This window comes from Dicentrarchus labrax, unplaced genomic scaffold (genome assembly GCF_905237075.1).
Source record: "Dicentrarchus labrax unplaced genomic scaffold, dlabrax2021, whole genome shotgun sequence".
NCBI lineage: Eukaryota > Metazoa > Chordata > Actinopteri > Moronidae > Dicentrarchus > Dicentrarchus labrax.
The window spans coordinates 24,965,191-24,984,003 of NW_026136710.1; the positions used below are offsets into that span (position 1 = coordinate 24,965,191).

Here is an 18,813-nt window from a genome sequence, read left to right on the forward strand (position 1 = left end):
AAAATCAACTTTAGATGATTATCTGTTAATGATGACTAATCATCTAGATCTCTATTTATAATCATTATTTATAAATAACTTATATACAACATTAAATTGTTCTAAGTCATTTGTAATTAATAGGTCCAATGCTCAGAACAGATTGAGATTCAATACACAAGTCAAATCCATCAACCCATAATACAACAGGAAGAATGTTGTGTCTCCTTTGTGTTCTCATCAGGTATTAAAAGTCAGCAGTGATGGCAAAGACAGAATCTTGCTGACACTGGGAGAGGCTTTCACACCAGGAAGTGACAACAGCCACTTCTGCCAGCCCACTGATGTGGCTGTGGACACTGAGACTGGGGACATCTTTGTGTCTGATGGATACTGCAATGCTAGGATACTGAAATTCTCTGCTGATGGCAAATACCTGACTGAGTGGGGTGCAGGTAGGAATCCTTCACACACACACGCACACAAATCTTGATTTTTTTTTTAAAGCAGGTCTTGTTAGACAATGAGCATATAGCATGTAAATAAAGTAAAATATTTTTTTTACGTAATACAAACATTCGCGGTTTTAATTCCAATAAAGCCAACCAATGAAAATGGAGAGCACTTGTTATTTCATTGTCTTGTGTACAGTCTGTTTTTGAAGATTTGAAACTAGAAACTGAGACCATAAAGTCATTTGAAAACGGTTTACTGAGAAAATAAATCAAGTGAGAAGTAGGCTAATTTCTCCATAAGACTGTATGCTATTCGTCTTTTATTGCAGCCAATGGAGTTCCCTCTGCTGCTGCCATTACATAGGATGCACTGTGACAATTTCATTGGCTTCACTTCACTGACTCTGTCCATTATATATTCTGTCAATGCACTGACCCCACTCTGCTGGTGTCCAGCCAAAAGGCATGAAACATTTTAGGGTAATGGTTAGGGTTGCAAAATTCTGGGAATTTTCAAAGTTGGAAACTTTCCATGGGAATAAACGGGAATTAATGGGAATAAACTTGATATTTTTAATATTGTTTGTTATAATACTGTTAGTCTATAACAGGGAACTTACATGTAGTTGAAAGGAAACATCTTGCAGGATAATCTTAAATTCCCATTAATTCCCATAATTTCCCATTAATTCCCATAATTTCCATTAATTCCCATGAAAGTTTCCAAATTGGAATGTTTTGGAAGTCCCCAGCTTATACTTCCATGAAAAGTTTCCGGAAAGTTTCTGGAAATTTACCGGAAAATGTCCCCCCCTTTGCAACCCTAGTTATGGTACAAAAAGGTTCAAAAAGGTACAATGGGGCGGTTTCTTCTTTCTAGTTAGCGTTCCTGTGGGGGTTCCTTCCTCTATCTCGCCTTCCAGTTAGTTGCTCCAGAGAAACCTGACCTGGTTAGACAAACAGGTGTGGGGTTAAATCATGAGCATTTTCCTCTCCATTTGCATGCAACCATCATGGCTCACCAGTATTCACCAGCAAGTCCGTCATATTCCCCTGCTGCGGCACATTGTCGGTTGTAATAATTACTGTTGATAGTGAAGACACTATATTGAACCATAAAGTCATTTGAAATGGTTTGTTTAGCATTAGCATAGCATATTGTTCCACAATTCCTGAAGTGAGATTTCATTCACAACACAAACTCCTTCAATAAAGGTGCGAGGCTCCAGTTCCAGTTCTTCAAGGTTTGAGGAGGCAAGTTTTGTTTGGCCATCTCTGCGTCTTCTAGCAACAGGTTACAGTGCATGCAATGAATGAATGAATAACAAAGGGAAGGGACTGCACCAAAAAACAAAGTCAGCATTGGAATGGCTCAGGGTTCTTGACAGAAAGGTCACAGATCGAATCGTATCTGTGCATTTACAATAGGATGGACAACTACTATCTATTACAGAGTAAGCCATTATGTTATCTGGGTTACACATGCTATAAATCAAAAAATACTACTACTTTTTCACTTAGCGTCTTAAATAGAGTACTACCATAAATTGGGATTTTAGTTAGACCAATTTGTGATTTCCAGTGTTGTTACTCAAAGCTGATTTCCATCTCCAAATTTACGTTTTTTATTGTGTTGTTAGCAATAATTCAGGCAGTTTCAGATCACTGCTACCAATTCACCAGTAAACACAATGTTCACATATTCAGCCATCGTATGTTATTTTTCTGACTGAAGGCTCGTCAGACAGGAGAAGGAGGATACCGTTCCTGATACCCCACAGCCTGGTGTTCCTTCCCGGCAGACAGGAAGTTTGTGTGGCTGACAGGGAGAACGGACGTATCCAGTGCTTCATAGCGGCAACTGGAGAGTTTGTCAAGGAAATAAAGAAAGAGGAGTTTGGAGGGGAAGTGTTTGCAGTCACTTTCAGCCCTGCCGGAGGTGAGTGTACTAACTTTGCTGATTCTCTTCTACGGTGTGCAATCGTAAGTGTTTAACAATTATCTTTGTGTGTGTGCATGAAGATGGCTTGATCTTTGCAGTAAATGGGGACTCTCCATATCGCTCAGCTCCACTCAAAGGTTTTGTAATAGATTATTCCACCAAGGATATTTTGGAGACCTTCAGCCCAGAAAAAAAGGTAAAAACACATACTCTCTCTCTCTTTGTCACTCATCCATATGTGGTAACCTATGAGCTGTGGCCACAATAATGTTTAAGATAGAAGGAAAAAAACTGTTGTAAACTGTGTGCTGTAATGGAAAAATGGGCTAGTGCCATAAAGTGTTATGCATTTGTGGCGACCCACAACCAAAACAGTCATATGGGGAACTCGGAGTAAAAGTGACAAAGGCGGGGCGCCCAGTTAGCTCAGTTGGTAGAGCTGGCATCCCATGTACCGAGGCTGGCTCCTTGCTGCAGCGGCCCAGGGTTCGAATCCAACCTACGGCCCTTTGCTGCGTGTCATCCCTTCTCTCTCCGTCCCCCTTTCCTGTCTGTCTTCAGCTGTCACTATCATAAAGGCAATAAAAGCTCCCCAAAAAACAAAAACAAACAAAGGCCTGTGTTGTAGAGTAATTCATTCTGCTTAAGGATATGATTATCCAGAACCTTGATAAGATAAGCTTGCATTCTCAGTAAGTTTGTGCTTCACCCAAACAGCTCAAAAGTGTGAAGCCTCTTTAATTATTTCAATCCCTGTAGTCACAGTTTTTCTTATAGATCGGTAGATTAAACCAATCACCCAATCATCAGGGATAACATAAGATCTTGTCAAAGAAATATTTCAGCAGCTTTTCAGATTTTAAGTGTTAAGATACCCTACTGAATTTCTAGTTTAGTAAACTCCTATTTGTATTTGATATTAAACCACACCGCCTTTGTGTTTTTTGGAATCTCTCTCTGCTTTTTGAACTTTTTAGGGGATGTAATCTTCACACTTTTTATCACACTTCCTCAGTTTTTGTATCCACTGACATATTATCAAGGTTGCACAACAATTTATCCACTCTGTCCATCAGTATATTGCTTGTAGACTTGTCTTTATTCCAGTTACCAATTTCATGTTCTGTACCCAGACCATTCTAATTAATTGGAAAGCAGTTTTTTATGATGGTGTAGAATCATATTTCTTGCCTGTACTTTTGCATTGAGCTGTATCTTGCTTTATTTGTAGGATTTTAAAATGCCTCACGACATAGTTGCAACCAGGGATGGCAGCGTTTTTGTTGGAGATGCAGGCAACAAATCAGTCTTCAAATTTACCTCTGAGAGTAAGCTATGATAATCTTAATTTGTGTGTGCTTTAACTGAAATTCTGATTCAGAATACAGAAATGTGTTTTGTTGTGGCTTTGTAGATGAATTTTCCACCTGTAATTTAAGTTTGCTGTTAAATATACCTTAATTTTTTTTCATCTTAATGTTCCAGAGTTACATCGCTCAGTGAAGAAAGCAGGAATCGAGGTTCAAGAACTTGAAGGTGAGTGTTATTGATTTTTACTGTTTCAGACTGTATTTTTGTTATGCTGAGCCTGTTGCTCCTGACGTTCATATTTGCTGACACCACAAGGCAACACACACCTGCAGCACGTGACGCACATGAAGGCAAGAGGTACCACAGATCACAAAACTGGATTATATCACGGTTTTGAGTCAAGGATTGCATAATTTTTCAGATCTTAAAATATATAGTAATACATATTTACTGTATTATAGTATAATAGATTATACACTATACAGTAATAATGTAATAATATTACACTTGTCTCACTCAGTGTCCTAATTTTGTACTGAGGCAGTGCATAGCCGGTTGTTTGTACTGTAGTTGTTGAATAGACTTCTCAGACCCAAGTACAACACCAGAACAAAACCAGTCACTGACATGTTTCTAGACAACCTGTAGCTATCCTTTATTGGATAAGACAGCTGAAAATAAACAGAATAGGGGGAGTGAGAGAGAGAGGGGATGATACACGGCTAAGCGCCACAGATCGGATTCAAACTTATAGCCACTGCAGCAACGACCCAGTCTTTGTACATGGATCACCATGTTAGAATTAAATGTGAGCTCATTGAACAATGTTACATGTTCAATGAGCTCACCTTTAATTCTAATCAGCCAATCAGCCAACAGGGTGGTGGTCATAATGTTATGCAGCCCCATACACAACAAACTCCGATGCACTGTGTTCTGACACCTTTCTGTCAGAACCAGCATTAACTTTTTCTGCAATCTGAGCAGTGTTATTCACTTCACCTGTCAGTGGTCATAATGTTATGGCTTATCAGTGATTTGGGGATGATTTTAGACTCTCAGTTAACTTTCATATGTCATGCTAAAAATATTTGTAAAACCATTAAGGTTGACCTTAGCTGTTGGCTGTGCCTTGATTGTGCCTGTAAATTTAATGAGTTTCTTACACGTCTTATGGTTTAACTACCTGGTCACAGGCCCATAAGTTTGTAGTTTATTCCATAGTCTTTACAATCAGGCCTTGTCTTTAAAGTCCACATGAAATTGAAATCAGAGCTGTAATTGCTTCCTCATATTCACATATGACCTATAAAAACAGCAGCAGCTAATTGGTGAATGTATAAATGATAATAAGGATGACCAGGTCGACCCAACTATTATCTGGGACACAGTCAAAGCAGTTATGAGAGGGAAGCTAATATCAAGTACAGCTCATCTAAGGAAAATCCGGAGATCAAAATATGATCAATTAGAGAAGGAATTGAAGAAACTAGAGAAACAACAACCCAAGAATGACAATACGGACACAATAGGGAATCAGATTAAAGATATAAGGAAAGAAATAGAAAACTTAATTAATGATGAAATAGAAAATAAATTGAGATTCAAAAAGCAAACCTTCTATGAATCAGGCCCAAGGCCAACACGTATATTAGCGAGGCGTCTTCGGACGCAACAAATAACGAATTAAATTCATAAAATTAGGGACCCTTTATCAAATACATTAAAATACAATCCAGAAGAAATTCATAAAATCTTTAAAAACTACTAGGAGACCTTGTATTCACAGCCTGAGAAGGTTGACGAAGAGAAAATAAAACAATTCCTGATTTCACTGGACCTCCCCTAAATAGGCTCAGAGCAAAATAGATATCTGACTGCCCCTATTACAAGAGACAAATTGGATAAAGCCATAGGTAGACTGGCGACTAATAAGAGTCCTGGGAGCGACGGCAATCCAAAAGAATGGTACAAAAAATTAAAAGAAGTCCTTGCCCCGGTACTATTGGAATCATTTAATTGGACACTTGAGAAGGCTATAGTCCCACCATCCTGGAGGGATGCTGTGATTTCTGTCATTCCCAAAGAGGGGAAAAACATGAAGACCAGACAGGCTTTGTAAAAGGACGCCAAACACAGGATAACATCAGGCGCACCCTTCATATTATAGACCATGTCAATAAACACCATATAAGCGCTGCCCTGATCAGCTTAGACGCTGAAAAAGTGTTTGATAGGGTCAGCTGGGATTTTTTGTATAAAGTAGTAGAGAGGATGGGATTCAATGATAAATTCATTGAATGTATAAAGGGACTGTATACTCACCCATCAGCCAGAGTTAAAATCAATGGACACCTGACAGACACTTTTAAATTGTACAGAGGGACACGACAAGGTTGTTGTGCTAGCCCCGCCCTCTTCGCGATTTTCATAGAGCCACTTGCTCAAATAATTAGACAAGAGGACAAGTTGACAGGATTCACGATAGCAAGAGATGAACACAAAATAGGTCTATTTGCTGACGATATAATTACCTTCCTTCAAGACCCGAATACAACGTTTACTGAATTAGTAAAGATAATGGAAGAATATGGATTGAGGTCGGGCTACAAATTGAATATGTCAAAAACTCAGGTTTTAACTTTCAATTACAAGCCAAATAAAGAAATCAGGAAGAGATATAATTTAAATTGGAATGCTAAGTCAATAAAATACCTAGGAGTGATAATAACTCAGGAATTTGACAGAATTTACGAGACAAATTGCAAACTAATAAACGATAAAATTCAAAGAGATGTGGCAAAATGGTCAACACTAGTAATGTATTTCAGCTCAAGAATTGAGGTGATCAGATGAACCTCTTGCCTAGGTTGTTCTATCTTTTTCTATCGCTCCCAGTTAGAGTACCAGATTCATAATTCTCAGCTCAGGATAAGTTAATTTCCAGGTTCATCTGGGTGGGAGCCAGGCCTAGGATAAGACTCAAGACCCTTCAGCTAGACAAAGAAAATGGAGGATTGGCTTTGCCAAGCTTTAGAGAATATTACTATGCTGCACAATTAAGATAGGTAGTATATTGGTGCTTTTCGAGTTATCAAGCCAGATGGAAGGACATTGAGATGAGCCTGGGTCGGGCCCCTCCGCAGTCAAGGTTAAGTGGAAAAGATCATATGGATCTTCTTAAGGGTGAAAATTCGATTATGGGAGAAACATTTGAAATATGGTATGATGTGGTTAAAAAATATAAGTTAACAGGAGACTATAAGCTGTTGATCTGGCCTTCTCACACCTCCAGGTTCAGACCAGGAACGTTAGACAAGACCTTTGAAAAGTGGAGAGACAAAGGAATAACAGCTATATGTACACTTGTAGATAAGCATCATCTTAAATCATTTAGACAACTTAAAAATGAGTTTGGATTGGAAAATGGAGATTTGTACAGATATCTTCAATTAAGACACTTTTGCGAGACAGAAATTAAGAAGGAAATCTCATTGGAAGGGAATTATGTGATTGAGGTGCTGACAGGTGCGTATAAGCAAATTCCTTCAAGAATTGTTTCTAAATGGGCGGCTGTGGCTCAGAGGCAGAGCGGGTCGTTCCTAAATCAGAAGGTTGTGGGTTCGACCCCCAGCTCCTGGTGCCACATGTCGAAGTATCCTTGAGCAAGATACTGAACCCCAAATTGCTCCCGATGCCATGCATCGGTGTGTGAATGTGTATGAATGTTAGTTTCTGTTCGATGGACTTTGCCATCACTGTGTGTGTGTGAAAGGGTGAATGTGGCACGTAGTGTAAAAGCGCTTTGAGTGGTCGGAAGACTAGAAAGGCGCTATACAAGTACATGTCCATTTACCATTTACCATTTACCAAACAGTACAAAGGTTTATTGAAGCAACAGGGAAGAGATACAGTGTATATAAAAGTGAAATGGGAAAAATAATTTAACATTGAGTTGTCTGTGAGTGATTGGCAGTCCATATTTAAGACCCAACATACATCAACAAGCTCTAAAAGATGGAGGGAGTTTGGTTGGAGAAATTTAACGTTTTTTTATTACACCAAAAATTAAAAAGAAAAAATTAGGTCAACAACAATACTGTTGGACACAATGTGGGCAACTGAATTCAATTCAATTCAATTCAATTTTATTTGTATAGCGCCAATTCATAACAGAAGTTATCTCAGGACACTTTTCAAATAGAGCAGGTCTAGACCGAACTCTTTAACATTAATTACAGAGACCCAACAGTACCACCATGAGCAAGCACTTGGCGACAAGGGCAAGGAAAAACTGCCTGTTAAAAGGCAGAAACCTAGGACAGATCCTCCGGCTCTAGGTGGGTGGTCGTCTGTCTCGACCAGTTGGGGTGAGAGAGAGAGAGAGAGAGAGAGAGGCAGAGAGAGGGAGCGAGAGACAGACAGACAGGTGCACAGCAACAACAGTATTGGCAATGGCAGTCAAGCAGGACCATGGCAGGAGGCTCCACCAGGATCCATGAGAACCTGCGAGACGAGAAAGCACAAGAACTCCGGGGAAGAAGTGGAGTTAGTAACATGCATTAATGGGACATGAATGAGTGCAGAAAGAGAGAGGAAGAGAGTAAGAGAGAGGAAGAGAGTGCCAACCTCTCTCATATATTTTGGTCATGTATGAAAATATGGTCATTTTGGGAGGGGGTTCTGAGAGCCATGGGTGAAATTTTTGGATATAATATTTCTAATGATCCCCGGCATATATATCTAGAACTGATACCAGACGATGTAATAGATAAAGAAGACATATACCTGTTCAAGATCCTATCTCTTGCGGCTAAGAAGGCCATTACAAGAAGTTGGCTGAGAACTGACCCACCTGGACTGAGCCAATGGCTGGACATTGTAGAAGAAATTCGATCAATGGAACAAATTACCTACAGTCTACAAATTAAAACGGAGCTATATACTGTAAGATGGACAAAATAAACAAAGTAGTGTTTACCCCCCTTGTGTCTTTGTATTTTTGTACATGTTTTTATTGATTGATTGAAGAAAAAATTAAAGTAAAAAAAAAAACAAAAAAACTGCAGCAGCTAGGGAGGGACTTGTCGACAGAGGACAGTTTGACGACAGGGAATAAAGTGCCGAGGTAGGTTTTTTGGACAGGTTTGGCTCCTGTCACCCCGGGCTAAGTTAGCTAATAATGTTAGCTGCACAAGCTAACTAGCTAACGTCATCTAACTTTACTGTTGCCGGCAGTTAGCTACTTTCAGCAACAAGTCCATCTGTTAATAAACTGGCTTCTTAAACCTCTTATTTTCATGAACGCCCTCCCAGTTTTGAGTGTTCCAACTTAGCTTTGCTTTTCTTAGCTTTCTGTTACTCCAGTGTAATTATGAAAGTCAGACGCCAAAAGAAGTATTCTTATATTTGACTTTAAAAAAAACAAGATTGGGGTTTTATCTGCAGAGACCGAAATAAATCACATTGTGAAAATGCTGCTTTAAGTTATTCTCTTGGTTTGGGCAGACCTGTTATGTGGCCGTGAGAAACCCCCCCAAAAATCATGTGGAAACCTTATTACTTTTCTCTCTGTGTGTAGAAATGGAGACGATTGTTCAAACCAAGGTGAGGCCGGAGCACAACATGACGAAGACAGCGGCCATCCAAGAGAAGCAAATTGTGGCTGAACAGCCTCAACTACAGGAAGAGGCAGAAAAGGAGAAGAACAAAAGTGCAGCAAGGCCAAACAGAGAGCAGGGTGTACTCCCGGCCATTATCACCACCCTGCTGCTCATCCCTCTGCTGCTGGTTATCTCCATAGGAGTCTTCATCTGCTGGTGGAAAAACAGTATGTATGAAAATAAGGCAATGGGCTGTGTACTGAAGAAAGTTCAAAGCTGATATGAAAGAACACCAGAAATAAATAGACCGTACACCTAGATTTGATAAAGGACACCCAGGTCCATATGTACAGTGAGTATTGACCGATTGTTCCTCATGTGGTTGGACCTGGCAAGAATCCATCTTGTCATGTCCAACAACAGTGGTACCAGACTTTTAGTTCAGAATGGAAGGCTCAGGGAGCAGCTGCAGTACTAGATGGTCGCACAGGTTTACAATATGATGATTTGATATTTGGTCAGCCTTCAGCTAAATATTGTTGAATATTGTTTGTTTGCAGATCAATGTGATGTAAAAACTGAACCCACCACTGTGGGAGGAATCTTGGGAAAAATAAGAGGTAAGTCATTAACATTACATAGGTGTTAGACATAAAAAAAATATATATATTCAGCTTTTTACCCATAGTATCCTGTCTTTGATCTGACCAATATTCTCATCACCCTCTCTCTTGTTAATAACCTGATTCTGACACAGATGCAGAATATTGTAAGATCATTTAACATAATGAGTGAGATGAAGTCAATGCCTTCGATACTTGTATGCATTTGCTGATAATACTTAAAGCGATTCTGAAGAAATCCAATACCATGACAAATAGTGCAAACAAAACACAGTAAGTCATGTAATTAAAGTTAGCTGTATGTATTACTTTTAAATGGTAAATGGACTGTACTTATATAGCGCCTTTCTAGTCTTTCGACCACTCAGTGCGCTGTACACCCCATTCACACACATTCATGCACTGATGGCTGCAACGCAAGGTGCCAACTGCTCACCAGAATGGAAACTAATCATTCATACACATTCATACACCGATGCACAGCATCGGGAGCAATGTGGGGGTCAGTGTCTTGCTCAAGGACACTTCGACATGCAGCGAGAGGAGCCGGGGATCAAACCGCCAACCTTCCGATTAGTGGAATAATTAATCACCTCTGAGCCACAGCTGCCCTCTAAATGAAATTTTACTCTATTCTACTACCATAAAACTAATATAATAGTCCGCACGTTTATTTGCTTTAATCACTGAACTCCCCCTGCCTTTATTGGGGACAGACATCTATTTGGGACAGGCGTTTAATTCTTTTAGCACAAAACTCTTGCACAGCACAGATGGAAATATTCTCTGCTGTGCTGTTTCTCTTGGATTAACTTTGATTCTTTAGATTGGACCCTTACGGACTAAGGGAATAAAAATAAGGGAGACCGTACAGACTTTATGAACAAGTTTTTTTTTTTACTGTTTCTCTTGTTTACCATGCTGGTAAGTCTGAATGAATTATACTTTGATCCTTATAGTTTCCGTAAAATGAACTGAACGATTTAATTGTGGAGTGATCTAATAATGTGAAGCATGTCAATATTGACAAAAGTTTAAACATTTATATTTGTGTAGGCAATCTAGACGTCTTAAAACTTGCACAAGCAGGTGACCTGGTGGGTTTAAAGAGGTTTTATACATTCAGATAATTTCTAATAAATCCACACCAGGCTTTTATTGGAGACCTGCGTTTATTTGTCAAAATGTGTAGTCACAGTAGGCTTAGAAAGGAGACCTGCGTCAATTTGGGACCCTGCTTTTATTGGAAGTTATTATGGTCTGAATAATTCTTACACCAGTGGGGTGGGTGGTTTAATTTTTTTATAGGTCCAGTGTGTAAGATATAGCAGGGTCTATTGGCAGAAATGGAATATAATATTCATAGGTATATTTTCATTAGTGTATAATCACTTGAAAATTTTAAATTGGTTGGTTCCAATCTCCTACACACTGGTCCCTTAATCAAATGGGAGCAACTGCAACAGGCACGATAGGCGCATGCGCACACTAATAGCACATTTTATACCCAAGGCAACCCAGACCACTTTACAGAGTTGGGCAAAAGCAGAAACAAAACAAGAAACAAATGATAAAAGCAAACAAGTGAAATAATCTTGAGAGTGTTGTTTCCTCAGTGAGAACTTTACTCTAATGATTTTACAAACATAAACATATGCACCAAGAATAAAAACAATAAAACAATTAACCAGCTAATTTCATTGATTAAAGATTAATTAAAAGCAACGGTAGGATTGTTTCAGGTCTTAGTTCTTCAGGCAAGTCTTAGTTCTTCAGGCAGTTTGTTCCACATTTAAGCAGCTTATAAAAGGCATTTTCTCCACGCTTATTTTCCACTAATAGGGAACTGGCTCGATTCCGGTTCAATCATCTATTTTTGAACCATTCAGAGCATTTCTACCAAAACTAAATTGGTTCGGAACCTGAACAATAGCAGGTTTTCCTTGGGAAAGTGTGCGTGTCATATTCTACAGGTTGTGTTGATGCATCCAATTACTATGGTACCACTCAAAACTGGTGGAAACGCAGGCTGGTTCGCTAGATATCACCAAGGCTCCAAGTTCTTTAACGGAACCGGTTCGAAGAACCAGAGCTAATTTGGTGAAAAAGGAAGCAAGGTGCACTAGGGTCAGGAGATCTGATAAGAATATAGGACCTAAACCATTCAGTGAGACACAGTATATCCACAGAACGGATCACATGACCCCCTCATGTGATCATTGAGCATTGCACAAAATAGGAGTAATTTTCAAACGGACCATAATTTTACATAGGGTCAATATGAATTTTCAAATGTAAATACTATTATATGGCCAGGTTGATATCTTTTTAAGCATTAATGTACACTGCAGGCTTGTATAATGAAATTCAGATATATGTCCGTGTGTGCTACTTGTAAAACTAAATAAAAATGTATTAAAGCTGCAATAACTTTTATAATATGTTTTTGTCATATTTGCTGAAATTTTCACTATTTTGTGACAGTAGTACAAAAGAGACAGATAATCGGGTTCCTTTGGCTCCTCCTGGAAAGACGCTTTGATGCTGGTGGCAGCAGGGTGAACAGGCTGTGGCTGGGGTGTGTGCTTCGCCTCACCAATATCAATAATGCTTGGTGGCTGAGTACCAATGATCTTCTGGGCAATTTTAATCACCCACTGTAGCGTCATTGACACGAAAACATTTGTCTTATACAAGATGTTAGTGACACGTTATTTTTCCCTCTGTGTTTCTCTCTGGCAAGGTAAAACAGTGGGCAGTCTGAACCTGGGGAACTTCTTTGCGACCCATAAGGGTTACAGTCGTCAGGGCTTTGACCAGCTGAGTACTGAAGGTAGTGACCAGGAGAGGAACGACGAGGACAGCAGCGACTCCGAGAACGAGGAGTACTCCGCTCTGCCGCCTCCTCAATCCTCCTCTTAGATGCTCTGGGACCAGCCACCAACCTTCGGCTTACATTGCCAAGATGTATGTTATTCATCATGTGTGTAACTGCTGTGTTAGTTGCCAATCTTATTGTTTATATATTTAAAAATGTGCTGTATATAGAATAACCTAGCATTTATTTAACCTTAATTTAATTTGCCCGTGGTCTTGATACAGCCTTGGTTACACATTACCATAGAGGGTTTGTTTTTCCCAAATCAGACTTTGTGAAAATGCATTGAAATTGCATTTAGTGAAATCATTAGCACACTCCCCAGGACAAATGTTTGAAGTTCCTGCTATCAGATTCACAAGAACAAATCTACCAATGGGCTGAGGAAATTTTACCTCCTATTCATGCAGTTTCCATGGTTTCATAGGAAACCCAACTTCAAATAATGATTTATTTAGATCAGGAATTTCAAGTATTTCACAGTCAGTTGACATTTGTTATTCATTTGTACTCATAGCGTCTTGTTTTTTTACGACACTTAGTGTCAGGTGAGCTTGGAGACGCCCACACAGTCTTGCCACAATTACCGTTTTGTGTTGGTCACCGTGCTTTCTCCATTAAAATAGGACCCTAAAAACCCACATGTCAAGCTCCACAGTTTGGTGTTGTCTGACCAGGACATTCACTTTGCACATCTGTTTGCTCATTGCACAAGTGGGAGGAGAGGTGCAAACTGGTGGAAATGCAGAGAGAGTCCTTGGTATTCTAGGAGTAGCAAATTAAAAACTGGGAGAGAATGTCGTAATTGAACTCAAGTTGATGCATTTCATTTGGCATAAAAAAATACTTTAGCTACTTTTAGTTGTGGTTAAAATATCTGAAAGCAACTGGATGGAATGTTGGTAAATCAACATCAAATCTATAAATAAATATGGGTCATTATTCACACATAGCAAAATTGGTCTGGCTCAGTGACAGCCTACACAGTCCACTTACACTTGACCCAGGAATTACAGTCCATATGTGGGCCAGATCTGGTAGCCACTTATCTCCTATATTAAGCTAACTACGTTGGACCAGACAAGTTTCAGCTTTGTCTAAACCTTAACTAAGCCACTCCATTAATATAATACATTATTTACAGAACACACACTTGCCATATTCGGCCCAATTGATAGTATTATAAACCCATTTTTATTTTTCACATCATGCCAAAACTAAAATGAGAATTTTCCGACAATCTCTCTAATCTCCTCTCCTCCCCTCTTCTGATCTCCTCTCATTTCATTCCTTCATGCCCCCTCTTGTCCGTGTGTAGTCATATAGTTAAATGATTACATTTAGCCAGTAAACACTGAACAATCAACACTTGTAAACCATTGCAAAAAAAAACTTCTGAAAGACGAAGGCAAGATGTGGCTACTGGCTGTCACTGGGCCTGAGCAATTTTGCTATGTGGGAATAATGAACCATATTTGTTTATAGATGATTGATTTACCAACGTTCCATCAAGTGTTACTTTCAGGTATTTTAACCACATTAAGACCAAACCACTTTTGCTATGGGCAGTATCTGTTAAGCATAGCTGCTTCATACTGTATGAAAACCTCATTCAGTCCATTAAATCCCTGCATCCATCTGAAAGCAACATTACAAATATGTTGCTATTGCCTCTGATTGTGCTGTACCATAGCACAGTGCCACCACAACACTATGTTTATCTTGATCTCCACATACATCAACAATTTTTGAAAATGAACTTATCATATTTACTGAAACTTACACTATATCCTGACAGTAGTACATGAGACTCATAACCTGTGAAAAAATCTGGTTCCTCTGGCTCCTCCTAGTGCCCCTAATGGAATTTGCAAGAATCCACCAGGCCTGAACGCAAAAAACAACCAATCAGAGCCAAAAAGTTAGTTGATTGTCACGTCTCATTCCCAGGTCGCCATGTGCTGACACTGATCACCTATCTTCTAGCTTCCAACCCAAAGCGTCTTTCTATCTTTCTCAGCTCTGATTGGTTGTTCATTCAGGCCTGGTAGAGACTTGCAAATGCCATAAGTAGCGCTAGTAGGAGGCATTTCTTAGAATATGATGTGACCGTTTATAATAAGTAAATAATATAATTTCCTGGGAGAGCAATCACAATTGGTTGAGCTATTGTTATCATACCTCACTTGTTTCAAAACAATGGGACCAGCATTGTGATTGGGTTTTGCACTTTGTCCAACTGCACATACATGAACCAAATCAGCAGGTGAGCTTGGAGACGCCCACACAGTCTTGCCATAATTACCGCTTTGTGTTGGTCACCGTGCTTTCTCTATTAAAATAGGACCCTAAAAACCCACCTGTCAAGTGGTTGGTTTGAGTTGTTTTGCTGTTTGGTATTTTGAGTCTGTTGAATCAGAACTGGACTGACTTCATGACATTTCATTTCAGCAGGATTAGTTATTGAAATTTTTCAATTTTAAAAATGAATAGTATAACAGCACTGATATTATATACAGTATATACAGCTTAGTTTTAATGGAAAACTACATCCTTACTTGATAAAGCTACAGACATCATTATTTGAACATACTTATTTGGTCCATGTTTCAGATGAGTAACATTTCACTTGTAATTTTGTGCCTTTTTACATCTGTGTTTTGCTTTTCTTCAGCATCTGCCATTATAAATCATGACAAAAACAGCTGCTGCTAGTAGAGCTTGTACTATATTGATTTCTCTTTCAGGTCAATGGAAAATGGATATTATTACATATAGGTATATTTTTATGTGTGTGTGCTTCTGCGTGTGTGTATATATACACAATGCCAATCCAACAGCCAAGTCTCAAGCACTGAAACTGTTATTGCACCAAACTCACTAACAATAAAAAGAAACTGCTTGAATTGAGAAACGGTTGCTACGTACACCTTACATGTTGTAACTTAAAGGAACCCCATCCGCTCCTAACATACAAATCATATACACTTTGTATTTTTGCTCTCTATTTTACTGTTCATTTTACTGCTGTACTCTCAAACCTCACTTGAGCAGTTAACATTTAAAAAGTCTGCACTTTTTCACCTAATATTGTAGGGCTGCAACTAGCAGTTATTTTTATCATTGATTAATCTTGCAGTTACTCGACTACTTGATCAGTTTGGGTTAATGGTTTTTTTTGTCAGAGCAATAGTCCAAACCCAAAGATACTAATGATGATCACAATTAACAAAAAAAATTGTAAATATTAACATCTGAGAAGTTGGAACCAGTGAATCATTTTAGCTAAAATAATATGAGTAATTTATTTCAATTTAATTGAAATCGATTATTTGACTGATTGCTTCAGCTCTACAATACTGACAATTGCATGTTATATATATTTTATGTTCACTGTGTTGGATTATGGGGGGCATATCATATGGAAATGAATGGAAACCAATGGATACCTGGAACTGCAAAAAAAATTAATTCAAATTTCTACATTCAAATTTCTACTCAGCAGTATTGTTGGTTAGCTATGATTTAAAGTTTATAATTTGAAGCAAACATGCTAAAACATGCAAAATAGTTGCTATGGTCCTTTTAAATGTTTTAATTCATTAGGCCATCCACAAGTGCATCTCTGCATTTGAATGGATCTGTTTCAGCAGCCTAATCCAGTTCTGTTTTTTTGTTGATTGTCAACTTTGTGCACAGGTATATCTATCTGCTATACCTGTGCACAAGGTTCACAAGTCCATCACACTTTTAATGCCACAATGCACTGTTAAACAAGGTCAACCCACAAATTAAAAGCAACTGTATCATGTATCGTATTAGACAGTGGCAGGAGCTACACAGTATAAAAGCACTAGCATTAAGTTTTGGAGAAAAATGTATAACTAACCTAGCACCTGGATAAGCAAGATCAAAGCAACATTAAATGTCAATAATTCCTCAATTCCCTAACATTCCTCACTTCGTGCTCATCATTTCTGTTCTTACAGGACATTGTTTGAGATTTTACTTAAAGCTGCAGTAGGTAAGTTGTATAAAGAATAAGTGTTTGTCATATTTGCTGGCAGTAGTACATGACAGGTAATTTGAGAAAAGATCTGGTTCCTTTTGCTCCTAATGGTATTTGCAAGAAACCAGCAAGGCTGAATGAAAACAGCCAATCAGAGCCAAAAAAGAAATTCGATAGTTGAGTTTCATTCTCAGGTTGTCAAATACACAAGCTTTGGGTTGGTGGCTTGAAGATTGATCATGAGTCTCCTGGAAATGAGCTAATGCCATTAGGAGCACCGGGGGTAGCCAGAGGAAATTGTTTCTCAAATTATCTGTCTCATACTACTGTCAGGATATAGTAAAAGTGTCAGAAAATATGGCAGTTATTTTTATAAAAGTTACCTACTGTAACTTTAGAATTGGAAATTATTACATCTGATTTGATCAATTAGTAATTTATGACTAGAATTAGTGGAAAGCTGAGAATCTGGTAGGAAATGTGTTCACTCAAACCTACAACACTGGTCATAGGTTGTCAGTAAAAGCTAGTTTGTGAAATCTGGTGCAACAGATCAGAATATTCAGTTTCATTTCCTTTGCTTAATCATTCATTCACTCCCTATTCTTAAATTTACTCTATTCTTGGATTCTTTTCATCAGTTTCTGTCCACATCCTCAGTTGTAGTAAATTATTGAATGAATGATTTTCTTAATGGCATGCCATAGAAATTGCATTTCCGATGTTGCAGTCACATGTGGGCTATCTGATATTTATTGTGACACTCTGGTTTTGCTGCAAGAGTACTATTTTCAGTAACTATGTTATTTGTGTAATAAAGTGTTTGCAGAGCATCAAAATGACTAATCTTTCCGCCTTAACTGTCAGCCCTTCCAACAAGAATACTCTTCCCTCTGATTTATTTGCTGTCCCACAAGCACAACTGTGTCTATCCTCTCTCTTTCTCCTCTAGCTTTTTGGGCATTATTCAAGATGTTTTGGATCTGGATCTTTGTCCTCCAGGGCCCAGTATTTCAAAACCTTTAAGTTAGATCAGAATTAGCCATATTGTGTGTTCCCTTTGTTTGCTACTCCAGATAAAAGAGATTTTGTAGGTTTTTTTCCTAGTTTTTCAAATAATTTTCAGATAGGATCATTCTGATCCAGATAGCATAAGGTCAGGATTACAGTTTCTAGATGTGCAGTCTTACAGTGTTGGAAATGTTGTTAGGTGTAAATCAGTTTGCATATTATTGATATTCACTTATCTGCTTTATTGTTTTAAAATGTTATGTTTTAATTTAGGTTTTATTAGTTTAGATGTTGGTTTTCTTATAATATGGGTCAGTGGCAAGATTGTATAAATTCAGAACAGGTATTACAATACATACACATAGACTCATTGTCATGTAGACATCACAGTCTCTTAAACATAAGCACCAATACTATGCCTCCTTGTACTTTTTGTAGTTAGGAGTCAGGACACTTTTCAAATACAGCAGGTCTAGACCAAACTCCTTATAACATTATTTACAGAGACCCGGCAATTCCCACCATGAGCAAGCACTTGGCGACGGCGGCAAGGAAAAACTTCCTTTTAAGAGGCAGAAACCTAGGACAGATCCCTCCGCTCTAGGTGGGTGGTCGTCTGCCTCGACCAGTTGGGGTGAGAGAGAGAGACAGAGACAAAGGTGCACAGCAACAACAGTAGCAACAACTACACTAACTACTACTACAACTCGGGGCGGCTGTGGCTCGGAGGCAGAGCGGGTCGTTCCTTAATTAGAAGGTTGTGGGTTCGATCCCCGGCTCCTGGTGCCACATGCCTTGAGCAAGATACTGAACCCCAAATTGCTCCTGATGCCGTGCATTGGTGTGTGAGTGTGTATGATTGTTATTTTCTGTTCAATGGACTTTGCCATCACTGAGTGAATGTGTGTGAAAGGGTGAATGTGGCACGTAGTGTAAAAGCGCTTTGAGTGGTTGGAAGACTAGAAAGGCGCTATACAAGTACAGGTCCATTTACCATTTACT

The 18,813-nt window shown here is 38.7% G+C and overlaps 1 protein-coding gene across 3 annotated transcripts in view; it reads left to right on the forward strand.

Moving 5' to 3' along the window:
• pam (peptidylglycine alpha-amidating monooxygenase) overlaps window positions 1-17,639 on the forward strand; it is a 59,642-nt gene extending 42,003 nt beyond the window's left edge. For all 3 annotated transcript variants that reach the window (XM_051412269.1, XM_051412270.1, XM_051412271.1), the window contains 8 exons: window positions 224-434; window positions 2,170-2,373; window positions 2,457-2,572; window positions 3,608-3,704; window positions 3,862-3,912; window positions 9,269-9,517; window positions 9,851-9,910; window positions 12,657-17,639. In XM_051412269.1, the coding sequence (XP_051268229.1) occupies window positions 224-434; window positions 2,170-2,373; window positions 2,457-2,572; window positions 3,608-3,704; window positions 3,862-3,912; window positions 9,269-9,517; window positions 9,851-9,910; window positions 12,657-12,835 (1,167 nt within the window). In that variant the 3' untranslated portion in view covers window positions 12,836-17,639. The remainder of the gene's footprint in view (window positions 1-223; window positions 435-2,169; window positions 2,374-2,456; window positions 2,573-3,607; window positions 3,705-3,861; window positions 3,913-9,268; window positions 9,518-9,850; window positions 9,911-12,656) is intronic.
• The last annotated feature ends 1,174 nt before the right edge of the window (window positions 17,640-18,813 follow it).